At 44.5% G+C, this 26,585-nt stretch overlaps 1 protein-coding gene across 1 annotated transcript; it reads right to left on the bottom strand.

Annotated features, from left to right (window-relative positions):
• Positions 1-5,666: 5,666 nt before the first annotated feature.
• On the bottom strand, positions 5,667-25,561 carry Jpt2 (Jupiter microtubule associated homolog 2). The gene is made up of 5 exons (XM_006971659.4): positions 25,442-25,561; positions 20,953-21,101; positions 12,977-13,119; positions 9,085-9,133; positions 5,667-8,100 (listed from the first exon to the last, which is right to left on the bottom strand). Exons 1-5 carry the CDS (start codon positions 25,483-25,485, stop codon positions 7,913-7,915), a joined length of 573 nt encoding a protein of 190 aa, XP_006971721.1. The 5' UTR covers positions 25,486-25,561; the 3' UTR covers positions 5,667-7,912.
• Positions 25,562-26,585: the final 1,024 nt, after the last annotated feature.

The raw sequence follows: 26,585 nt of genomic DNA, 5'->3' as shown, positions 1-26,585 counted from the left end.
CCCTGCCAGTTACCCTGGAATACACCTCTCATGCCTATGAAGAAATCTGAGATCTCTGATTCTTTCAGAGAAACATGTGTACACTGTCTTGGACCTAAAAAAATGGCCTTCTTCAGTCACACTGGCAGAGATGAGTCAACTCATCTTCACTTTTAAATGGACAGACCTAGAAGGAAGTTGCAGTGGGCAACTTACCTGGACCAGGTTGCCCCAAGGATTTTAAAAAAATCTCTAACCCTATTTGATGAGATACAAGAGCTGACCTCCTGCCCTTCTGTCAGAGGTTCCCAGGAAAATAGATTGTAAAAGGGCCACTAGGGGATGGTTACATGAGTTACAGATCTTGGGCTACAGAATGTTCACTAAGAAAGCCCAACTTTATACATCAGAGGCTACCTATCTTGGCTTCCAAGCAAAATGAAGCAAAAATAGCGTTTCTCAGAGTAGGATTGTTGCCATCCTTCAGAATCCAACTTCAAAGACTAAGAGACAGGTGAAAGTCCTAGGTGCAGCCAGGTATGGCTACCCCTGGTTTCCAGTTTGTTGAAATAGCAAGGCCTCTATACATCCGCACAAAGAAGGGCACTGAGCCCCTAATCGGGACTGAGACTGAGCAAAAGGCAGTTGAGGCTTTAAAAACAGCTCTGACTTCAGCTCCAGCCCTAACATTTCCAGATGTCTCAAAACCTTTTCACTTGTTTGTCCACAAAAGACATTACAAAAGTTTTACTCAAACTTTGGAGCCATGGAAATGCCCTGTGACAGGGTGTGGGATGCCTAGGAAAACTGCTAACAGGGAGTGGAACCAACCCAAGAGAAAGAAGTGTGTTGCAGTCAACAAATCTGAAAAGAGTTGGAGATCTGGAGAGTGCTTTGACTCAGACATGGAGATGCAGAGTTTGGTTGTTTGCCCAGCTGGTTTTCAGTCTTGCTCTGGTCCAGTATTTCCTCACTATGCTCCCTTCCTTACATTTTGGAACAGTAATGTGTGTCCTGTGCCATTATATGTTGGAAGTATGTGATCTGCTTTTTTATTTTACAGTGGGTTATAGTTAAGCGACTGCAATGAATCTCAGAAGAGACTTTGAATATTGGACTTTTAAACACTGTTGAGACTGTTACAGACTATGGGGACTTCTGAAGTTGGACTGAATGCATTTTTTTGCATTATGATATAGCTACAAGCCTCTGGGGGCCAGAGAGTGGAATGTGGCAGTTTGGCTTATTGGAGTAGGTGTGGTCTTGTTGGAGGAAGTGTGTCAGGTGGGGATGGGCTTTGAGGTCTCCTATGCTCAAGCTACAGCCAGTGAAATACACCACTTTCTGTTGCCTGCACAAGATGTAGAACTCTCAGCTACTTCTCCAGCACCAAGTCTGCCTGCATGCCACTGTGTCTGACCATGATGATAATGGACTGAACTTCCGAACTGTAAGCCACTCAATTAAATGTTTTCCTTATAAGAGTTGCCATGTAAGGCAGCTATGCTCACCACTATACCAATGGGGGGTGGGCTGGGGGAGGGCGGGAGGAGGGAGGACAGGAGGAGGGAGGACAGGGGAATCCATGGCTGATATGTAAAATTAAATTATAAAATAAAAAATAAAAAAATTTAAAAAAAAGCTGCCATGGAGTTTCTTCACAACAGAAACCCAAACTAAGACACATGCCCTGCAGCTGGGCCCCCTAGTTGCCAGAAACAAAGGAGTTTCTATTACAAAAATTAAGGATTCCTGAAAAAATTCCTTTGAAAGATTCTTGCCTTTGGAAAACAGGAAAAACCTGGGAAATCAGACTCTATGCCACAGGAATGGACCCTGGGGATGTTAATCATTCTCAGCCAAAAATCAGCCAGGATTGCTGAATATGCTTAGACACCCAGCCCCTGTACTACACAGGGATAGAAACTAGCCACACTGTCAGCCCATCGATTGACAAAACTCAGTGACTGGGGGCAGCCCAAGTTAATGTCAGAGGACTTCCATGGGTCTGGAACTATCTAATATCCAAAACTTTAATCTAGCACGTCCCCTTATTCTGATGCCTGATCTTCTGCCTTATAGGTCAATTCATCTGGATAACAGCAATATTACTGAGACCCTGAGACTTCTTGGTGGGCATGTACCAATGGTTCGACTAAATATGCCTCTTCTGATGCTTTCAAAACTAGTAGACAGGTTGATCAGGACCTAGAGGTATTACAAACAGTTAGACTCCCTTGCAGAAATAATCCTATAAAACTGGAGAGGCTTAGACTTCTCATGTGATAAAAACCAACAATAACAACAACAACAAACTATGTATGGCTTTGGAAGGAAATGTTATTTCTATGCTAACTGATCAGGAGTACTTAGAAAAAAAAATCTTGCCATGGTTGGGGGAATAACCAGTCTTTCTTCTCTTGGTCCCCCTGGCTAACTACTCTGTTATCAGCACTGGCCGGGCCTTTAATTCTCATTCTGACTGGATTAACACTGAGACTGCATCTTAAACTAAAATAGGTTGAGTCCATGATTTGACTTATTCACTAAGACCAGTGGGAAATGTAACAGTGCCCCAGACCTCACCATGACTCCATGATGGAAAAACTATTCAGGCTATAAAATTCAGCATGTAGACACCACCACCTGCCAAAAATGAATACAAAGGCCTAATCCTTCAAAGTCTATAGTTCTGGGAAAGTCTCTAAACGTACTAACTTTGCTTTTTGGCTTCTATAATTCCACTTCTGGCTAACTGTTCTTGTTAACTCAAGTATGTCAATCCAGGGCATGGTTTCTGTGCTTGAAAGTTCACCCTGAGGGTCGGAGCTACATTGGGACCCAGAACACCCAGTGTAGTTGCTGGACAACTAATAAAGTTGCTGGACAGCTATTGCCTTAAACCCATGTCTGAGCAGTCTTCCCTGGATATACCTAGAACAAACATTTCCAGGTTGCCCGGGTTTTGATACTGACTTAACCTTTCCAAGCCTGCAAAGCTGGGCCTACGTATTATCACCCAACTAGGGAAGGGAGCTAGTGTGAAAAGGGCACACTGCAATAGTACTTGCAGTGACTGTTACCTGACTAGTTTTATTTTATTATTTAATGTGTATGGGTGTTTCACCTGCATGTGCCTGGTGCCCACAGAAACCAGAGGAGAATATCGGATCCACTGAACTGGAGTTATTAACAGTTGTGAGTGCCACGTGGGTTCTAGAAACAGAATCTGGGTGCTCTGGTAGAGCAGCCAGTGCTCTACCCACAGAGCCATTTTTCCAGCCCCACCCAAGTTAATTTTAAGTTGCCAAAATTAGGAATCAGGACAAATGGGTGAAATGAATAACTCTTTAAAAAATCATTTTAAAAGATTAACTTTGGGCTGGAGAGATGGCTCAGAGGTTAAGAGCACCGACTGCTCTTCCAGAAGTCCTGAGTTCAATTCCCAGCACCCACATGGTGGCTCCCAACCATCTGTAATGAGATCTGGCACCCTCTTCTGTATACATAATAAATAAATAAATCTTTAAAAAAAAAAAAAAAGATTAACTTTGTAAAGTATGAGTGTTTTGCCGGCGTGTGTATATATCATGTGAGTGTCTGGTGCCCATAGAGGCCAGGAGAGGTCATCTCATCAGATCTCCCAAAACTGAAATTATAGATGGTTGCACAGTCACCACGTAGGTGCTGAGAACTGAACCCAAGTCCTCTGCTAGAGCATCAGGTGCTGTGAGCCGTCTCTCCAGTCCCGTGACTCACAGTGCACACTGGTGTTTAGGGGCTGTTTTAGGTTTGCCTCAGCACCTTGATCCCTGTAAACTTTTTTTTTTTTGAGACAGGGTCTATATAGCCCTGGCTGTCCTAAAACTTACTCTTAACTCTCAGGAATCAAATGTCTCTGCTTCCCAAGTACTGGGACCAAAGTCATGTATTGAGTAGTATATTTTTTCTGATCCTGGATGCTGGAAGATGTATTAGACTATCTTGTCCCATTAAAAGGCCCTGAAGTGTAAGGCAGACACTGTCCCTCCATAGCCTCAGGCATTTGAATACAGGATCCCCAGTTGATGCTATGCTGTTTTGGGAGGCTTAGGAAGCATGGCCTTGTTCACAGAGTTGCCACTGGGGCCATTGAGGTTTAAGATGTGAGGAGCTACTTGCTCTACCCTCTTGCTTGCTGGCTGCATGCTTCCCTGGCAGGACAGTGATGGATCCATATCTATGGAACCGCAGGACGCTGGCTGCATGCTTCCCTGCCAGGACGGTGATGGATCCATACCTATGGAACCGCAGGATGATGGCTGCATGCTTCCCTGACAGGACAGTGATGGATCCATACCTATGGAACCGCAGGACCAGATATACACTTCCTTGGTTATGGTATTTTATCCCAGTAGTAGAAAAGTAAATAATACATGTCAAAAGTTCTACTTTAATCATGTCCCTATGTCTGCCAAAGTCCAAATATCCTTCTTATGTCCCTTTCATTATTTCATGAATTGGGTTTCAGACAGCACAGGGGTATAACTAAGATAAGAATATTTCATGACTGATCTACCAGAAGGCTAAAAATTAGGATAGAATATTAGTTTAGGAGCTAACACAAAACCCATGTAATTCCAATATTCTTTCTTTTTTTTTTAAAGATTTATGTATGTATGTATGTATGTATGTATACAATGTTCTGCTTGCATGTGTCCCTTCAGGCCAGAAGAGGGCACCAGACCTCATTACAGATGGTTGTGAGCCACCATGTGGTTGCTGGGAATTGAACTCTGGACCTCTGGAAGAACAGCCAGTGCTCTTAACCTCTGAGCCATCTCTCCAGCCCTCCAATATTATTTCTAAGAATGAGACTTGAGTTGGTAACTGTGACACTCCACTTCCTCACTCTTATCACAGGTAGGGCCACGGGGAGTCAACTGTCTAGCCTCTGGAGACATGCTGACATCATTTTTTTTTTTTTTTAGGAAGAGCAGTCAGTGTTCTTAACCGCTGAGCCATCTCTCCAGCCCATGCTGACATCTTTTAGTGCCTGTCCAGGGCTGGAACATTTGCTAATGTGATCCTGTATTGTTGGATTCTAACCCAGTTCATGGAACTCACTACATTTGTAATTATGTATAGACAAGCAAGTTATGATGTTTCAGGTAACACACATTGGTTTTCTTCGTGAAGTGTCAGTCTGTCTGTCTACCAACCTATCTACCTAAAACAGGGTTTCTCTGTATAGCCCTGGCTGTCATGGAACTTATTATGTAGACATTGCAAGGCTTGTTACTGGGTTGCTGGGGTATTTCAAAGCCAAGCTGGAGCAGGTTAAATTTTCTCACATCACTTGTCCTAAAGAATACACTTCAACTACATAAAACTAGATAGTAGATTACAGCATATAATCTTAGAGGTGATTATCTTAAGCATTTCTAGATCAAGGTCAAGGAAGGGAGAAGTAATCTTTTTTGTTTGTTTTTTGAGACAGGGTTTCTCTGTGTAACAGCCCTGGCTGTCCTGGAACTCACAGAGATCCGCCTGCCTCTGCCTCCCAAGTGATGGGATTAAAGGCGTGCGCCACCACCGTTTGGCGAGAAACAATTTTTATGAACAGAAAGCTATGAAAAGGAACACAGTTCAGGCATTATGCCCCCACTCCACCATGGAGGAGCACGAACACACAAATACACACAGGCTGTAAGTATGTGGTTACTAAGTTTAATTCAACCATTATATCCAGTTTTGCCTCATAAAAACAACAAAACGCTCCTATCAAAATTGCATTATGATGTAAGGACAGGTTTCTTGCTCTGACATAGCGCTAGGAAAATGTTGGCACCAAATGCACTTAAAACTTTTAAGGCTTAATGCAGGTGATAACTGTATACTACTGGGTTTAGCTAGGCAGTGTCTCCTCCTAGGAGGCAGACTGTCCATGCTGAGCCCAGCTTCAGGGAAAGACAGAAAGACAGGGGAGTTGAATAAGGCAGCTGCTGTGGGTCACTGTCTCAGGTCCCCATCTCCTAGTCATCCAGGCCAGCAAGCAGCGCTTGGAGCTTTTCTCTCACTGGGCTCCCAGCAGAGCCAGCACAGTCATGTCAGATTCCTTCTTCACCATTGATTTTGGAATTCACAGATCATTTTCTACTTAAGAAAGCAGTTACAAAAGGAGGTTTATTTCTATCATTGTATTATTTCCTTATAAGTTAAAGACGTTAGTGTCTGGGCTAAATAAAGCAAACATTTATGACATTTTCTTAAATGGAAAAAATGCTCTTAATTCCAAATGACATCCTCATGACTGAACCACAACCCATTGGAGTTGTTACAGAATTACACACATAATACGTGTTTCTTGGCATCAGGATACAGGACAGCTGAAGGGGAAAAACTCTTTGGTTGACAAAGCCATGGTCAGACCCCTCAATGAACCAGGTATAGGAAGCAGAACTTGGCAGGTGGCTCCTGCAGGCACTTAAGCATCTAGGTCACTATGAGCGTGACTGCAGAACTGTTGCTTTTCCAAAATGTAAGGAGGACATTTCTGGCATCTGCTGTGATGCTCTGTAGGCACTAAAAACAAGGGTAGCACCACTTAGAAGCCCTTCTCACAGATGCCCACCAGAAGGGGAACCAAGGAACTAGGGTTGCAGCCCTTAAGGCTGACAGGAGGGACGGACATGTGCCTGACATGGAGTAACCTAACTGGCGGCAGCATGACTATGGTGCCCAGTATCTCTGCTGTCCGCTGAAGGTGTGACTTATTGCCAAAATCCTTAACCCCAGGCCTAAGGAGCACCGTTCATGACCAGGGTGGAGAAGCCTGGCACTCTCTAAAGGTGGCGTAGGCAGCTCCTGTGCTTTGGTGTACAGTATCGTTTTCCAAGTGTCGGAAGCACAGCGCATGCCGGGTCTTCAGAAGTCGATCCTAAGAACACCTCTGCAGATCGGTAAAGAAACCACCCAACCCGGTGTCCTTCAGCAGGTCTTCCTCCCGACTATAGAACAAAGCAAGACGGGAAAACCAAGAATCCACCCAATACCTGGACATATCTGAGTAGTTTTTTAAGCCCTGCAGAGGCCAGAGACCTCATGTATAGGAAGAAACATGGGTAGCAAGAGCCCCTCATGGGTGAGGAACTAAGGCCCAGACTTAAGGCTGATGAGAGAAACAAAAGGAACAACCCACATGCAAATCTGGCGTGGCAGGAACCAAGCCTACACAGAGGAAGACAGGCTGCTACCTAGACATGGCCATGGTTTTAGGTGCAGGAAAGGGACAATTCAGAGGATCCGGGTGTAAAACCTTCCACTCAGGACAAGACTGAGAATCCCTGTTTGATTTTCTGTTGACTGCTACCAAAAAGAGCAGTCACGTTCCAACACTATAGGGGTGGACTGAGGGGAAAAAGACAAGGAGACACTAGGGTTCAGAGGTAATCTCAGAGGTGGACACATTTTGGTGATAGGCATTCCCTGAAAGGAAAGGCTATGTAGACTTCACTCTGTCTTTAAGAGTTTCTGTTTGTGTTCCTCCTCCATTCCACAGTGAGGGATAGGTAGTCTGGGTTCTTCCCCCAACCCAACCATTCTTAGATACCCAACAGCCAGCAGACTGCTGATACAAGGACAAGATAGACCCTAGTGATCCTTCTGCTAAGGGGTCATCTCTTCTGCCCTCCCCAGAACCTCACTGTTCCACAAAGAACAGCTAGAGAGGAGGCATAAGAGTACCCCATTTTATCCCCACAGACGTGTATCTTGGCGACTGGAAAGCACGGTCCTCTCTACAGCTCTTCCAATGGCAACAAGGCCTATGAGCAGGCAACCCCACACGCATGACAAGCCCTCTCCCACCCCGACTCATTTGGGTTAAAGGAAGCACTAACATTCAATATCCTATCTCTGAGTGTTTGGTCTGATTCCGGAGAGCAGGAGCCTCTCAATAGAAGGAGATGCTGGATTTGCCTCCCGGCGGGTTCAGGACCTTGTTGTGGGAACGCGGTCGCGGTCCCAGTCTGGGCTCGTGACTGTCAACCGTAGGCGTAGGCTCTGCTTTCTTGGCATGCTCTGCTTCTTTCGAGCTTCCCTTCTCGCTCTGCTCTCCTCTGGGTGTGGAGTTGGCTGCAGCTGTGGGACAAAGTCAGCATTTCTCTGTGAGAGGCAGTGACTTCACTGTGGAGCAAGCCTCACTAACTCCAAGTGTCACAGCACACTGGATGAGCTCAGAATTCTACTAGCTCCCACGTGGTCTCAAGCTCATGAAGCATTCTGGATCCCCACCCTTCAGACTGGCACAAATGAGCTTCAGAACGGTGGTGCTCAACCTGTGGGTCACGACTCCTTTGGGAGTTGACTGACCCTTTCATAGGGGTCATTTAAGACCATCGGAAAACATAGATATTTACATTACGATCCATAACAGTAGCAAAATTACAGTTATGAAGTAGCAATGGAAATAATTTTATGGTTGGAGGTCACCATAACATGAGGAATTGTATTAAAGGGTTGCAGCATTAGGAAGGTTGAGAACCACTGTTTTAGAAGAAAACCTAGAAGTATTACCAGAAGTAGCTATGCTCATCATGACCCCAACCCTTTCTTTTTCTTTTTTTAAAGATTTATTTATTTATTATGAATACCATGCTCTGCCTGTGTATATGCCTGCAGGCCAGAAGAGGGCATCAGATCTCATTATAGATGGCTATGAGCCACCATGTATGTGGTTGCTGGGAATTAAGTCAGGACTTCAGGAAGAACAGCCGGTACTCTTAACCTCTGAGCCATCTCTCCAGCCCCAACCCCAACCTTCTTTAATACTTTGCCCACCTATCATCCATCCATCGATCTAATGTCCGTTGGTGTTTTGCCTACATGTCTGTCTGTGGAGGGTGCTGGATCCCCTGGAACTGTTGTTACAGACAGTTGTGAGCTGCCTTGTAGGTGCTGGGAATTGAACTGGGGTCCTCTGGAAGAGGCCAGAGAGCCATCCGAGCCATCTCTCTAATGCTCCTTCTGGTCAGCTTCTTGGAAGGCACAGAGGGATGCTACCTTTGGTTTGCGAAATGCACTAGCAACATGAAGTCACATAGAAGGGGCAGGAAATATACTTACCTTTCAGGTCAGACTTAGAGTCTTCACCTTCACATAGCAAAACGTGATCCTACAACAAAGTAAGCCGCCAGGTTAGTGCTCATTCAGGTAGACAATGAAAATTAGAGGATGAATGACTTTTTTTTTTAAAAGTCTTGTCCTCCTATCCACCTAAGGCTTGAACCTAGGACCTCATGCCCGCCAGGGAAGCACTCTACCATGAGGCCACATCCTCAAGTTCTTTTTACTTTTTGAGCTAGCATCTCATTAAATTTTCCAAAGTCTAGGCTTGACCTCACTCTGCAGGCAGGTAAGTAGTGACCTCAGCTTCCTGGATAGCTGGGGTATAGACCTGCACTATTGGGTCGGCTTCATCCATTCACTTGTTGTTTGAGACAGCTTCTCTGTGTAGCCCTGACTGTCCTGGAACTCTATGTAGACCAGGCTGACCTCGAACTCAAGAGATTCACTTGCTTCTGCCTCCAGAGTGCTGAGATTAAAGTGCCCCACCACCGGGTTAGGACTGCTTTATTTCTAACCTTTAAAATGTTTGTAGTGAGCCAGAGATGGCTCAGTGGTTAAGAACGCCTTCTGTTCTTCCACAGGACCTGAGATCGGCTCCTAGTTACAATTGTCTCTAATTCCTGTTCCAGAGGAATACGATGCCTCCGAGGGTACCTGCACTCATGTGCACACATCCATATGCTGACATACCTACACGTAACTAAAAACAATACAATTTCACAAGAAACAAACTCATAGGCTAGAGTGCTGCTCAGGGGTTAGGTGCTTTCTAGCACGCAAGAGCCTCTCTGGTTTGATCTTCCAAACTGTGACTGAGCCCGTGTATATCACGAACTACAACAGTGATGCACTGACATCCTTGTCTCAACAATGCCCTCTAAAAATCTTCTGCATTATACTGAAATAAATCCAAGTTAATTTATTTCTTCATAAATACCCAAGATAAGGCTTTTTAAAAATTAGCCATACCAGGTTCCAAATTGTAAAACATCATTCTTAAGAATTAATTAATTGTGGGACAGAAACGACCCACGTCTCACTCCCCGCCCCCTCCCCAGACAGGGTTTCTCTGTATAGCTTTGGTGCCTGCCCTGGATCTTGCTCTGTAGACCAGGCTGGCCTCGAACTCCCAGAGATACGCCTGGCTCTGCCACTCAAGTGCTGGGACTAAGGGCATGTGCCACCACTGCCTAGCACATTTATTCTTTTTTGCAACAAATTTAATGAGTTGGTTTTCAGGTACACTCTAGAGGTCTAAAACTAGATTTTTTTGAACAACATATTCAAAATAGTTGGTGAATTTTAATCCATTGCAATTACTGTCCTTGTTTATGACCCAATGGTTCCTCTGTGGTCCATGGCTCTTCTTTCCCTTGGTTCTCAGTATCCATAATATTTTCTTGGCTTCCTGGTATCATATGATGACATTTCAGGCTTCTTGTATATCCTGACTTCAGCCTGAAACTGGCCCTATCTCTAATGAGACTGGGGTACCCAATGCTCCTGAGTCAAAGGACCTCTATGTTTAATAAATGAGAGAAGCTCTACTCTGATTCCTTTTGTTCTGTGGAAAAGTGTTGTAGAATAGCATTTTAAGGTGTGTTACTTTGGTTTATGTTGTATTTGTTTAACTCTGTGAACCTGTGTTACTGTGCCTGTCTAAAACACCTGATGGTCTAATAAAGAGCTGAGCAGTCAATAGCGAGGCAGGAGAAAGGATAGGTGGGACTGGCAGGCAGAGAGAAACAACAGAAGGAGAAATCTGGGAAGGGGAGAGAGGAAGAAAAAGAGATGGAGAAGTAGAGGAGCCAGAAAAGGAGGAGGACTCCAGGGGTCAGCCAGCCACCCAGCTACACAGCAAGCTACGGAGTAAGAGTAAGATTTATAGAAGAGAATGGGAAAAGCCCAGAGGCAAAAGGTAGATGGGATAATTTAAGAAAAGGTGGCAAGAAACTAAGCCATGGCTGGGCATTCATAATTAAGAATAAGCCACCGTGTGATTTATTTGGGAGCTGGGTGGCGGGCTCTCCCAAAGAGTTAAAAACGACAACAGAAAAGGAGTGAGGACGTAGCTCAGTTGGTAGAGCACATGCTTGGCACGCACAAAGCCTTCGGTTTAATTCCCATCAGTGAGTAACAGCCGCACTGCGGCCCAGAATTCACACTCACAGCTAATTCAGGTCCTTCCTCAGTGGAGAAGTGCTGCCCTGTAGAGCAGTTTTCTGATCTAGTCCAAGTGCAGCAGAGTTCCCACAGACACAAAGATTTGTCTCTCTAGAATCAACACAACCGGGCTCCCAACACTTCACGTCAGAAAGAGACGTCACGGCAGCAAAGCCGGCCGGCCCAGGAATGCAGGTGATCTGAGCAGGCTAGCCCCGACTTCTGCACTCCCATCTCTTGCTCTTTTCTCCTGTTTCAGTCTTTACATTTCTACTCTAATACGGCAATGAGCCCTTGAGCCAAGCATAATGACTTCCCATATACAACTCCAGAAATGGTTAAGAATTTCCTGTTTTAAAAAGTTATACCTGGTGGCGGTGGCGCACGCCTTTAATCCCAGCACTCGGGAGGCAGAGCCAGGTGGATCTCTGTGAGTTCAAGGCCAGCCTGGGCTACCAAGTGAGTTCCAGGAAAGGCACAAAGCTACACAGAGAAACCCTGTCTCAAAAAACCAACCAAACAAACAAACAAAAAAACAAAAAACCAAACAAACAAAACAAAACAAAAAACAAACAAACAAACAAAAAACCTGGTGTGGTGAACGCATCTATAATCTCAGTATTTGGAATGTTGAGGCAGGAGGACTGCTTCAAAGTTAAAGCTGTCCTGGGCTACATAGTGAGACCGAGGCCAGTCTAGGTTACAGAGTGGGACCTTGTCTCCCATTAGAGGGGGGTGAAGGAATGCAGAGATGGTTCAGCAATTAAGAGCATTAATCGCATCCTGCAGAGAATGTATTCAATTCCCATCACCCACAATGATCCATAACTTTCAGAACCAGGGGATCTGATGCCCTCTGACCTTGTCAGACAACAGGTACACAAATGATGTACAAACATGCATATAGGCAAAATACTCATACACATGAAAATTTTAAAATCTAAAAAAGTTTTAAATAAAAAATAGTAAGTAAAACAAAGATACTACTAATAATTATAACAATAATATAGTCCTGGGCTTCATTACCAAAAGCTCTGGGTCACAGGAAAGCTAAGGCTGGCTTTGGCCAAGCCTCTGCCTCTGCCCAGTGAGTTCAGAGATCTAATCAGTATGTTCAAAGGTCAAGTCCAAAGTCACATTGCTCTGGTATTCTTTTCCCAGCAGCTCCTGAGTTGGAGCACAGGCAAGGAGATCATGTTATCTTATTACAAGGGTGCCTTTACTGGATCAGAAGCCTGTGATCCCCATTTGCTAAGCACCATAAATCCTCAAAGGTAACTAATACAAGCTCAACCTTGAGTGGAGAAAAGCCCATCAAGAGCCATAATCTTGTGCTGGGGAGGCAGCTCACGGGTAGAGTATTTGTCCAGAGCGTACAAAGCCCCAGGTTTAAACTCCAGTACTTTAGAAAACTGACCCATCATCCTTCCTTTCAAAACTCATGAGGTCTGTCAACCTCATGCACAAAGTAGGGCGGCACAGAGAGGCGCCCGGCAGCTGTTGTGTAGCTAGGGTAACATGGCTGCTTCCCTGAGGGATTTAGTTATGAGGCTGAAACGTGTTTTCTGGGTGACTCCAAACCTAAGGATGAATGACCATGCTCGGGAAACCAACACTGTCTCACTCTTCCTAATGATGTCACAGCTGCCTTGGAACTTTTAGAAAAAGTTAAGTTGGCCCAACTTTTATTTTTCTGTTCTGTCTGCTACATGAATGTTGTCCATACCTTGGGCTTGTTTGGGTGTGCCAGGGGTGCAGTGGCCGTGACTGGGGACCCAAATATGTCACTAGTCTTCCCACCAGGGGGGTTTAGACGTTGTCGAGTCTGCACAGGAGACGATTCATCAAAGATACCACTTCCTTTGCCCCCTGCAGAAACAATCACAGAACAATGAACATCAGAGCACCCATCTGATACTACTCCACTGCTGTTACCTTGAGAGACAACCTTTCATTGAAGACTTAATGTCTTCCTAAGTTCCAGGGCAATAGGGTAGGATAATTACTTCAAGTCCCTGAAGCCTTACATCCCAGCTAATCCTTAACCTGGTCTGGACTCTAAAAGCAAGACAGACTAAAACACCACCTTTCCCCAGAGCTCCCTTAATGCTGGACAATTCAAGTATTCCAGTGGAAAGTCTCCTTTGTTAAGAGTTCTTAAGCAGATTAAAAGCAAACAAATAACTAAATGTTTAGTTCACTGCTATTCATGGTGAACCTATAATCTGAACAATAAGGTTAGTCACTGACCTCCTTCTGGCTAGAACTTATAGTGATGATTAGATGTCAACAAGTTAAGAGACATGCTCCTTGCTGCCTGCCATGAGTTTACAAAGCTGTGACAGGGGGCTGGAGAGATGGCTCAGAGGTTAAGAACACTGGCTATTCTTCCAGAGGTCCTGAGTTCAATTCCCAGCAACCACATGGTGGCTCACAACCATCTGTAATGAGATCTGGTGCCCTCTTCTGGCCTGCAGGGATACATACAAACACAATCCAGTATACATAATAAATAAATAAATCTTTGAAAAAAAAAAAAAAAAAAAAAAAAAAAAAAAAAAAAAAAAAAAAAAAAAAAAAAAAAAAAAGGGGCTGGAGAGATGGCTCAGAGGTTAAGAGCACCGACTGCTCTTCCAGAGGTCCTGAGTTCAATTCCCAGCAACCACATGGTGGCTCACAACCATCTGTAATGAGATCTGGTGCCCTCTTCTGGCCTGCAGGAATATATGTAGACAGAACATCGTATACATAATAAATAAATAAATCTTTAAAGAAAAAAAGAAAAATAATAAAACAATCTATTTTAAAAAAAAAAAAAAAAAAAACAAAGCTGTGACAGAAATGTGCATCTTAAGCAGATCTTATGGTCAGAGGGCTGGACACTATACAAGGATGCCTATGTTAGGCAGAAAGGTACAAAATAACAACTGATGTCTTCACTCTGTAGATACCAAGCACCCACCTTCCCCACAGCATTATGTCACAGGGAGGCAAACAAATCACGGCTCTAGTACACCAACTGAACTTATACCCCATCGACTACCCACGGTGCTCAAAGCTACCTGGCCTTTCTGTGCCTCCAATTCCTCAACTGTACAATAAGGACAACAAATGGACCAATCTCTTGGGCTGTATAAGGATTCTGTAAGTTGCTGTAACTCCTAGGACAAACGATCAAGATAATGTTTATAGTACAAATAATCAATACATGCCAACTATGCTTTTCATATAATATGGAGGACTGTCTTCCAGGCATAACATAGCCATTACAATAATCAGAGTAGCTGTGATTACCTGCATGAGACCCTCAACTAGACACCCGTTGACTACTGCCCTCATAGGAGCCATGGATGGGTCATTAGAACCTCACCTGAAATTCCAGCCACTCCCTCCCTCCTGTATCCAGCTGTATGTAATCATGACCCAGATACACATGGCCTCAGAAAATGTTAGAATATATAGAACATTAACTCAAAGGGGGGATTAAATCTATGCAACTTTTAGGAGGCCATCATCCATGCTGATAATGGACTTTTCAGTGATGCAGGTGTTTCAGAGTCACCCATGCTCCTTTTAAGTAATTTTTCAATGATGCTCCTATGAACAACCCCAATAAACTTAGTGGTTTACAAGCTAGACTTGGATGGACTGTTTATTTGGTCTGTTGTTGATAGACTATCTAGGATGAATAGAAGTCTGTTTACATCTCCCTAGGAAAAGTCAAGCACCATATAACTAAAGAAGCATTCCATGAACATTTTTTGGGGTGGGGTGAGTATAGGGTTTCATGACAGGGTTTCTCTGTGTAGCCCTGGCTGTCCTGGAACTGCTCTGTAGGCCAGGCTGGCCTTGAGAGATCTGCTGGCCTCTGCCTACAGAGTGCTGAGATTAAGGTGTGCACTACCGCCCGGCTCCATGGACATATTTTTATGTAAATAAAGATACAAAATAATCTTTATAGGACATAACTTTAATGTAAAAGGGGGTTAATTTGTTTCATTTGCTTGTATATGAATAAACAAAGTGACTATTCCACTCTCAGTCCCCTCTATACCAAGCAATTAACTGAGAGCTAACAGAAGTAGAAGAAAGCTAACATGTTCTTTAATGAGTTTTGACCTTTTGTGTGTCCTCCTGAATAGTTACTACACCTTTGCAAACTAAAACTTTCTGACCTCAGTCACAGACCCCCTGGGATCAGGCCCACACTGAGCACTCTTGCATGGAGGTGATAGATACAGTGTGGAGTAAAGGGCTCCATGGCCAAGTTGTCAGAGGCAGTCCCTGCTTAGTGTGGTGCTATTCTGTGTGAGCTCTAACAAATAAAGCTTGCCTGAAGATCAGAGGGCAAAGCTAGCCATTAGTTAGCCACAGAGGCCAGGCAGTGGTGGCACACACCTTTAATCCCAGCACTAGGAAGGTGGGGACAGGAAGTGATATGGCTGGGCAGAGAGAGGAATAAAAGGTGGGAGGAGACAGGAGCTGAGAGCCCCCTTTTGGCTGAGGATTTCAAAGAGGTAAGAACTAGTGACTGGCTACTCTGCTTCTCTGATCTTTCAGCTTCACCCTGATATCTGACTCCGGGTTTTTATTAATAAGACCAATTAGGATTCGTGCTATAGTTATTCATTAACTATGTGATCTTGAATAAGTACACCTTGTCTCTCTACCTTTTGAACTGTAAAATAGAAATAATGATACCCAAGGTGACTAGTGAAATCAAACCAGCTGATACGGATGAAGAATAGGTACATTTAGCGATCGTACTAGCGAAAGTGCCTGGACCTCGAGGGGAGAGGTACTGCCTTCCAGTGTCATTCCAGGCTGTCCACGGGCACACTTTATTTAATATGCAAACTTGGCTTGGTTTAAACTTGAAGAAATACACTTAGTAACAGAGCTCATGAGGCTAAGGCAGAAGGACTAAAAGTTCAAGGTGAAACTTTGAAAACCAAACAGGCTGGGCAGTGGTGGAGCACACCTTTAGTCCCACACTTGGGAGGCAGAGGCAGGTGGATCTGAGTTCAAGGCCAGTCTGTTCTACAGAATGAGTTCCAGGACAGTTAAGGCTACACAGAGAAACCCAGTCTCAAAAAACAAAAAACAACAAAAAGTATTCTTCCTAAGGAAAACATCTGAATACATAATTTGCTGTGGGCCGCAGGAATATATCATAAGAACTCAGCTGGTTATGGCAAAGTCACTACCTGAAGGGATCAGGGAATTCCTCCAGAGGAAGCCAAATCCCAAGGAGTTTTTGGTGTTACTTGGCTTGTTATATATCATCTGTATTCTGTTATGAAAATCATGTGTGCCACCATAGTTTTCCCAATTGACTTTTCCCTAAGAAGGGCTAACAGTGTGGCTAACTGATCACTCTCTGGACACACACATTCCAGGTATTTGGAGAACAGCCTCAGAAAAGGCTTTCTCTGGAATCAGATTATCTCCCCTAGCCACTTTCAAGGACTACAGGAAACACCACCCAGGTGGGCGCCCATTGTTAGTCCCTGACTTACGATAAATTCCACAAGGAGACACCGCCTAGGAGAGGTGGACGTTAAGTAAGCTTTACACAATTTAGCTTGGACCCTCCCTTTTATATACCAGGACTTCCAGGGCACAGGGGGGAGAAGAGAAAAGAGAATGGAAGAACTAGATGGGTAAGAACTTGAGAGGAACAAAATGAGATGGGGAAGAACTAGATTGGAGGGCTAAAAGAGAGGACTAGAGGAACGAGATGGAAGATGAGGAAGAGCCAGATGGGGAAGAACAAGATGAGGAAGAGCCAGATGAGAGAGATGTGAGAGGAGCTGATAGGGGAAAGAACTAGATAGATGAGAACCTAGAAGGGACAGAACTAGATGAAGGAATTAAGATAGAACTGCCGGGCGTTGGTGGCGCACGCCTTTAATCCCAGCACCCAGGAGGCAGAGCCAGGCGGATCTCTGTGAGTTCAAGGCTTGCCTGGGCTACCAAGTGAGTTCCAGAAAAGGCGCAAAGCTACACAGAGAAACCCTGTAGATAAATATAGAGAAATCAGGCAAGAAAGGAGCTAGACATGAGAACAGAACTGAAGCTGTGTAAAAGGACATTATGCCAGAGGAATTAAAAGCAAGTGGACTATAGAACTCGGTGTGCTGAGATTCTATTTCCTGAAAATAGTCCTCGACGTTAGTAGTTCTCTCTCCTGAGCCCCTGGGATGTATAATATTGAGGCTGGTTCCCCTAATATTATACAAGAATAATTTGCATGAAATTTCAGATTAGGGGCTCTGAGACCCAGAAATCCACCACCCAGCACCCTCAGCAACTTTGGCAAGTTATATGCTAAGTAGATGGAACATGAAAAATGGTCTAGTCACCTTCAAGAGAGAAAGTGACAGCCTTTCTCTCCCTTTAAAGAAACTGCTGATAAGGGATAAGGTGTTACAAAAGGTGTCTGAAAGGATCCACATTAAAAAAAAAAAAGTGAGGGGCTGGAGAGAAAGCTTGGAGGTTAAGAGCACTCACTGGCTGTTCTTCCAGAGGCCATGAGTTCAATTCCCAGCAACCACATGGTGGCTCACAACCATCTATAATGAGATCTGGTCCCATCTTGGCATGCAGGGACACATGCAAGTGGAACACTGTATACATAATAAAATAAAAAAAAAATTGAGGCACATGGTCCACACTGCAATCCCAGCACCTAGCAGACAAGCAGGAAGGTTTTGAGTTCACAACCTGGGCTACACAGACTCTGTCTTCAAATAACAACAAAAAGCAAGCAAACAAAACAAACTCAGAACAAGCTGGGCATGGCAGCGCATGTCTATATTGGTATTCGCTCTGCCCACGACTTTGGGGTATAGGGCCTGAAGGAGTCGGTGCTTCTTGCCGTTGTACATGATGTCTTAAAATATACTCTACAGGGTAATATCTCACTGCCAATCTCTTTAACTCCAGAAAAGTTGCGGTCCCGATTCAATTATAAATCAAGCTGGCTTTGGAGTTGGAATGTGGCTCTCTCCTTCTTTAAACTCAAGCATATTGCAAAAAGAAAAAGTAGGAGATTCTGTCTCATACTGGAAGAGCCAGCTGGTGTGAGACAGAAGAAAACTGACAATCTAGGGACCATTGTTGTCTAGATTCTATTTCTTTCCATGCTTATCCTTGATTTCTGGAAATCCTTCCTCAAATCACCCTAAATCTAAACTTTCCATTTTGATGTTAATAATGTTCAAGTTTTCACAGTGAAAACTAAGTCTTTCCAATAGTAATCTCTGAAGTCTCCAAAAGGAAGATGGGGCCCTGCAATGACTCTACTCAGTCCAGAAAGATGCCTAAGAACACTACTCAATGATCAGCCTTGGACTGCAAACTCTTCAGGACAATTCCAAGATGAGATGGTCCATCATACTACACTTCTAGCCAGAATCTCAGACAACCTTACTCATTACTCTGAGACTGGCTGCAGACTCTACAGCTAGTCCTATTGAGACCTAACTATCTGAGCTTTCTTACAGGACCCCACAGATACTGTCGGCCCCTAAACAGCAGGAAGTAATTCTAAGAAAATGATGCCCCTCTCCCAAAGGCTTCATTTTCCTCAGGGTTATGGATGGATGGTTATAGGGTTGGGGGTAGAAAAATAAAATTTAGACTCAGTATTCTCCTTTAGAAAAGAAAAAGGGGGATGGGTAGGTATAGTAACATTAAGGGAGATTATTGTATCTACTAGTAAACTGATTTAGCAAACTATCAGCCTTGGATAATTTGCACTGATAAGGATTCTTGTATTTTACATACAAATGTAAACTACTCTTACATTCTTATTTAAGATAATTTGTATATTGATACAAATACAAAACTTTATTTGTTGTATTGTACACAGTCCTACTCCTGTTTGAAATATTTTTTTTTTTTTGGTTTTTCGAGACAGGGTTTCTCTGTGTAGCTTTGCGCCTCTCCTGGGACTCACTTGGTAGTCCAGGCTGGCCTCGAACTCACAGAGATCCTCCTGTCTCTGCCTCCCGAGTGCTGGGATTAAAGGCGTGCGCCACCACCGCCCGGCGAAATATTTTTTATATTGATACAAATGTAATGTTCTATTTGTCCTACTCTATGTATGTTCTACCTCTGTTTAGGATATTTTGTGTATTGATATATATTTAGGATTATTGTCATATTGCATATTGTACTATATATACATTCCTATTTCTGTGTTATTTTGTGTATTGTCACAATTTTGAGGTCATTGTCATTATGTGGTACATCTGCTTACAGACTGTTTACGTTGTTAACGTGAAGCCTTAGTCCTTAAGTTATTTTAGTAGAGAAGATTTACTGAGCTATTCACTCATGCTTGTCATCTCTATAGTTAATGTTAGTTAGGTTCTCCAGATTTACAAGAACATAGGTCAGACGAATAGGAAATCTTCAAAGACTTCAGAGACCTAGAGAATATGGCATTTAAATGTTGTGATAACTTAGAATTCTGTTGACGTGAGATACAATTGCTCCTGGCAGCACTGAGCTGAACCTGAGAGAATGTTGGGCTTCTAAGACATTTCTGTTTAGAAGTTTGTCTTCCTCTTGGCACAAAATGGCCTGCTGGGCAAAGAACTTCCGTTGCCTCAACTGCAGACAGTATGAACGCTGTCCTTTCCGGAGGAGCAGGACATAAGGAAAAGCGACTTCTGAACCTTGTCAAGACGGCAATATGGTCTTTCAAAATTTCTGCTTCTGAGAATGGTCTGTCAGATATTCTAGGCCTGTAGCCAAATTGGATGCCCCAACAATGTTAAGAAACTTTAGGTGACTGTCCAGGCTGCCAGCTGTCTCTGTCTATTCTGGCAAGAATTTTGGAAAATGCTTGCTTGCATTTCCTGTTTTCTCAGGTATTATTATGTTCCTTCTCAGGTCTTTGATGGAGTTGAAAACTAGATAGTTACAGTTACAATCTTCAGGATAAGACAGCTATTGGAGTATTCTCAGTAATTTGTCATTTATCCGTGATCTGGACATTTCTGGACATTTAGCATGTCTTTCTTGTTTGATGTTGTTGTTGGTTACGGTTCTATTTTTGTTTATGTTATTACCCTTTGTTTTTCCTGGACAATACTTGATAATCACTCTTATATATAGTTTGAATTAAGTTTGGAACCTGCCGGGCGGTGGTGGCGCACACCTTTAATCCCAGCACTCGGGAGGTAGAGCCAGGCGGATCTCTGTGAGTTCAAGGCCAGCCTGGGCTACCAAGTGAGCTCCAGGAAAGGCGCAAAACTACGCAGAGAAACCCTGTCTTGAAAAAAACCAAAAAAAGTTCAGAACCTTCTTATTTAGACAAAAAGGAGAAATGTAGTGGTATTTACTTTGCCCATAACCTTGGGCTATAGGACCCGAAGGAGGTAGTGCTTCTTGCTAGCCTTGGGCTGCTGGTCCTGGGTTCTGAGAAAGCAGGCTGAGCAAGTCATGATAAGCAAGCCAATGAGCAGCATTCCTCCACAGCTTTTACATCAACCCCTGCCTCAGGTTCCTACCCTGTTTATGTTCCTGTCCTAACTTCTTTCAATGATGAACAGTGATATGGAAGTGTAAGCCACATAAACCCTCTCCTTCCCAGCTTGCTTTGGTCATGCAATGATAGCCCTAAGACAATACTTTAGAAAGAACAAAAGAGAACGAAGGCAAGGGAGCCAAGAAGTACAAAGACCATACCTGGAGGATTTGTCCTCTTGGGTATGTTTTTAGGTTCTTCAGTTGGTCCAAAAATATTAGATGCCATCCTATTAGGCTTGCTTGAAGGAATACCTTCTTCTGGACTTCCAAAAAGATTGCTCGATTCTCCTCCCGGGGGCTTCACAGATCTATAAAGAGAGTGAACACAAGTCAATGACAGCTGACTAACAGACTCCCAGGATTCGTGTTGATGGTCTCTTTCCTGTGGTCTAGCCCAACATAATAGTGATGTGAGCCAAAACAGGCTCATCACTAAGCCTGATGGTACACAACTGTAAATCCCAGCACCTGGGAAATTGAGGCAGGATTTAGAGTTCAAGGCCAAGTTGGGTTACACAGAAAAGACAAACACACACAGGGGTAGAGGCAAGGTGAACCACATATGGAACTTTACATTTCTTTAAAAGTCCTATTACATAGTGAGGAGGATCAGAAATTAGTTTTAATACTTTGTCAATATCATTTTAGATTCTGATCAGGATAAAAGACATGAGATAAAAGAGGTACTATTTTGCTCTCTTCTCCATGCTGTCTTTAACTTTGCTACGTTTACATGTATGTCCCTCTCTTTACCAATCTTTCTGCTTAGTAGCCATGGTAGCCAGGGACTCCCCTGCCAGAACTTTGTGTGCTAATCTGGAGTCAGGCCTGACGTGTGCATATATGGTAAAGGAGTTCTTATGTTTCCCAGAGACCTTTGCTGGGTTTTAATCCAGACCCCTTCTTATGTGTCTTCTAACAAGTTCCACGTTCCTCTTTATCTTAGGTTCATAGTCTCTAGAGATAGCTCCTGACTTAAAGAATCAATATATTGGGATGTCTGGTATAACCAGTGAAATGCCTAGACTAGAAAGAAAAACCACCATACTGGTGGCATTGTCTATTTCAGATCATGGCATATGGAACTAGCATTCCCCTCTCAACTCTACTGATATTCTACAAGCATAGCTTTAAATTAAACACACAGAAAGAATCACAGCAACGCCTATCTTAAGTCCCAACCTTTGGGAAACTTTTTCAGGTATGACTGGGAACTTAAAAAGTAGACAGTTTTTACTGTAGCAGCTGAAGACCTATGGAATTACCTCAAAGCTCTGCCCTGACGTCCAGAGCACAAGTATACAACTGCAATATGGAGAAAGAATCCGCATATATATATTTCAGATACCTGGTTAGACTTTTAAAATGTCTTTAGTCAGGCATGGTAGCTAATATGTATGACCCTAGCACTCGGTAGAAAGATCAGTATTCAAGTTATCCTTAGCCTGGGATGGTAGGGGCACGCCTTTAATCTCAGCATCCAGGAGGCAGAGGCAGGTGGATCTCTGTGACATACTGAGTTCCAGAGAAAAGATCCTGTCTCAAAACCAAAACCAAAAAAGAAAGTTACCCTCCACTATATAGCCAGCCAAGGCTACCTAAGACCATCTCAAAAGTAAAAAACGATACATGCATTTTGAAGAGGGGTCACTTGAAAATGAATTTTAAACCAGTGAATGGCCCACATTCTCTCTCTCTCTTTTTCTAGACAGGTTATCTATGCAGTTGTGGCTGTCCTGGAACTCTATGTAGAAAAGACTGGCCTCAAACTCAGAGATCCTTTTGCCCCTGCCTCCCACTACTGAGATTAAAGGCGCGTGTACCGCACTTTGTTCCACCCTCTTTGACAAGGCCTAAGCATTGAGACCATATGACCTCAGACACTTAGAAAAATACTTAAAATCAAAGAATGATTGCCACATAAAAGCCAAGAGTGGAGGTTAGGACTGACTAAAAAGCTACACAAACAGCAATTACTCAAGGGTTCGTTAACAAGAACAACAAAAGTACTTAAGATGTGTTTGTTTCATCCAGAGGTAAAAAGGCTGTCAGCCTATTTGCAATTTGATGTGAATGGAGTTCTCAGATTGCCTGTTGGATGGCAGAGTAGTAAGAAGTAAGGATCTCAGGTGCCCTACAGAGGGCCGACAAAATGTGCCAGTCATGCATCAACAGAAAATCAAGGCTGGACACTCAACACCACAAATGCCAGGCATGTACTGACGGGCCTTTGAACCAATGCCAGGTCACTGTCTTCTTAGGAGGGAGGAAGGGGAAAGAGGACGTGCCAAACCTGCGCCATCTACAGCTAGCATTTTTTGAAGGGCCTTAGGAAGAGATAGAAAAGTCATTTGAGGGGTTGGGGATTTAGCTCAGTGGTAGAGCACTTGCCTAGCAAGCGCAAGGCCCTGGGTTTGGTCCTCAGCTCTGGAAAAAAGAAAAGTCTTTTGAAAAGGAAAAAAAAAAAGTTTCATCAGAAGCCCATTAGAAAAAGACTTAAGATTTTAGATCATGCTTGATGGTGATGGGTAAGTCAAGTCTACTAAAATTCCTACTTCATTCATTTTCTTACTGGGGTTGGAAAAGAGTTGGGATCTTAACAGTGCTGGCCTCAAATTCACTATAAAGCTAACGCCAACCTTGAACCCATCATGATTCCTCTGCCTCCATGTCCCAATGCTGGGAATGCAGGCATGAATATTCCTAACCGTAATCATTTCCGTTTACTTGAAGACAGTTATTTTCCAAGTCACTAATGTCCTGTTGGGTGTTTGACTTCAGCAGGCCCTCACTCTATAGAGCACCTTTCCAGTCTCTCTGTGGTTATGCCGCCCCCCAATTCCAGACACAAAACACGGAGAGATCAAGTGCTTTGCCTGGACCTCCAGATTTAACAGTATAGCCAGATCTGTGTCAATAGTTTGTGTTCCGTGTGTGAGATGCAACAGAAGCACTGTGTTCCTGGACCCTCAAAGCCATTTCAGGAGGAGAGGGGCCCAAACTGAGTCCGTGTGTGTGTGTGTGTGTGTGTGTGTGTGTGTGTGTGTGTGTGTGTGGTGGTGGTGGTGGGGCGTGAGATATGGGAGACGGAGGGCAGTTATTGAAAATGCTTATATGGGTACAGAAATGAAGCATTTAGTATTGCTTTTGTCTGTCTACTTGTCTGCATTTTCATTTGAAAACAAGCAAAGCAAAGTGGCACCATACAAAGTTTTGGCAAAGATCATGGAGCAGTGTCCATCTCCATCCCAAAGACAATGGGGCGAGCACAGTGGCAGAGCCTACAAAAGCAAGGCAAATCTTAAGGCTGCCCCAGCAGGGTCTCACAAATGGGAGTTCAATAGCCCTTTCAATAAAAAGGGCCCAGAACAATGGCACAGTGTGGCCTTCTGGAAGCTACTAGCAGCCATGATCACAGTTAACACCAACGGAGTATAAGGGGCTAGGGAGAGATTAGCCAGCTCAGATTTTAGGGCCAGATTCACAATGCGGGGGTACATTCCAATTACTTTTCCCTCTTGTAGTACTCCTTAAATGTTTCAGTAGAAATATTCAAATTACACAAGAGAATGTAAGAGATACAGTAGGCTAAGATGAAAAAAAACCACACAGTTCAAGTGGACTATGGCACACACACACAAAAAAACCTCGACGGTGTCAATGCCCCCGAACCTCCCTGCAACGGTGAACTTCAGAAAAACTTTTAGGAACTGGTCAGGTCTGGGATAAAGCCATTGAGAAACAGATGTGGGGCACGTTCTTCACGGTTATCCATTTTATGGGTGAATGACAGCAATACCATAATGCTTTTACAGTTTAAAAGTCCCCAGCACAAGAAAAATCTTCAGCAAGGAGACAAAGGACAGGGTTAGAAGAAAAGAAAACCTACAACAGAAACCTTACAGTTGCTGCAGACAAAAATCAAGGTACGTCTTCGAAGCAGTCTGACTAGGCGCCCCCTCCCCCAACCTGAGTAAAATGCCACCCAAAGCACGGTTTCTAACCGAACATGACCCAGACTGAGCCTTCCAATTATGCTTCATCGTCCAATTAAGGCAGCTTCCCTTGCCCCTTCACCCCAATATCAAATGAGGAGTTCCTCCTTTTCCTAAAATCCATGGACGCCGACTTCATTACTAACTTCCGGAGCTCGGTAAGTCATTAGGACACCAGTTTCATTTTATCACTTAAAGCAGATCAGACAGAAGGAAAGTTCAGATGAAACTGTGCTGGGAAGGTCCCCGGCCAGGGAAGACCAGTAAGTGCACCCGATGGACACCTGGTCGTGGGTTGGGTCAGAGGCTGCTGCCTCCACTCAGCCACATTCAAGGGTCGTCGTAACCAACCAAAGGAGGCTGGACGCGGGAAGGACTCAGGAGCCGGCAAACGGAGCTCGGCAGCGCCCGGCTAGCGTCTAGCACAGGCAAGCGCTTCAGGAGAGCCACGTGTCTTCGTCCCGCCGCCCGGTCTCCACTCCACTCGCTCGCCTCCCAGCCTTCCTGCGAGGCCCGGCTTCAGCCAACCCGGGAGAGCGCGCTCAGCACCCTCACGGGAGCCACGAGCCACACCCACCGCATCTGTAGGGTCTCCCTCCCGCCACGTGGCTGCAGTTACGCTCCCACCCGGGCCCCTGCACCGTCCCACGCACCTGGAGCCCGACCCGCCAGTCTGTCCGTCCGCGCCCTGGAACATGTCGGCCGCCGCCCCGCGCCTCTCCAGCCGCCGCGCGGCGGTTCCCGCTTGGTCCCGCGCAGGTACCCTGACCCGGACAAGCCCATTGGACGCCTCCCGCGCCAATCACACTGCTGCAGCCTATCGTGGAGTCGTGCCCCACCCTCTCCCCCCCGCCCCCATGAGAGGAAGGCTTGGAGAGGGCCGAATCGCGCTTACAGCCGATTGGTCGCAGCAGCCGCCTCTCACGGCTTCAGACGTAGGCATTGGCTCACAGGTTGCCCCACCCTCCGACACCGGAGCGTCTCTGGGTGCGAATCTGAATTTCCCTGCGGACCTATCCACTCCCTCCCCACCCCGCGCCCAACTCCCGCCCCCCAGCAAGTTTCGGGGCGGGTGGTGGCTGGCTTCTTAGGGGTTGCAGTGCCTTCAGGAGGAAGCAAGGGTTCAGGGTAGCGCAGACCATGCCCAAAACAGAAGCAGCGGGCTGTGCAATGACCTCCACCTCTGTTTTCAGCGGTCACTCAACCATCATTCCCTGAGGCCCACCTGTCCACCCTCAGGATTCGCCGAACTCTCCTGAGCCCATCCGTGCCTGTAGGCTTCAGGGCTCATCTCACTGATGCTGCGCCTTTGCCAGACCTGAATACCTCAAGCATACTGGCTTTAAAATCAGGCACAAAAGACAGTCATTAGATCAAGTATTAGTATGTATTTATGCACAATAAAAACATTTACAAGCTGAACTGGAAATTTTAGCTGAAGTTTAACAGTTTTTGTTTATTATATTAAATAACCAAAACACCTTTTTATTCCCAAAAAATTGGTAAAGAATAAATAATGTAATTTACAATATGGTACAAAAAATAATCAGAAGGACAGGCATTCTGCTTTATACATACACTGTATATTTATAGTCTATAAAACAAATTCACATCTCAAGCCGGAAACCTCAGATGATATGGCTTAACGATTATCAAAGCAAACAGCACGAGTTCTGCCTGCTGGCTGCACCCCTCCAGCCAGTGATCTTACTAACTAGTAAGGGTTGGGCTGGTGCAGTGCTTCCAAAATTGGACTGACCTCATCAGGCTATCCTCTTGGAAAGGTATACTGTGGGT

This window comes from Peromyscus maniculatus, chromosome 8 (assembly GCF_049852395.1).
Source record: "Peromyscus maniculatus bairdii isolate BWxNUB_F1_BW_parent chromosome 8, HU_Pman_BW_mat_3.1, whole genome shotgun sequence".
Lineage (NCBI taxonomy): Eukaryota > Metazoa > Chordata > Mammalia > Rodentia > Cricetidae > Peromyscus > Peromyscus maniculatus.
This window is presented reverse-complemented; position numbering and strand designations above follow the sequence as displayed.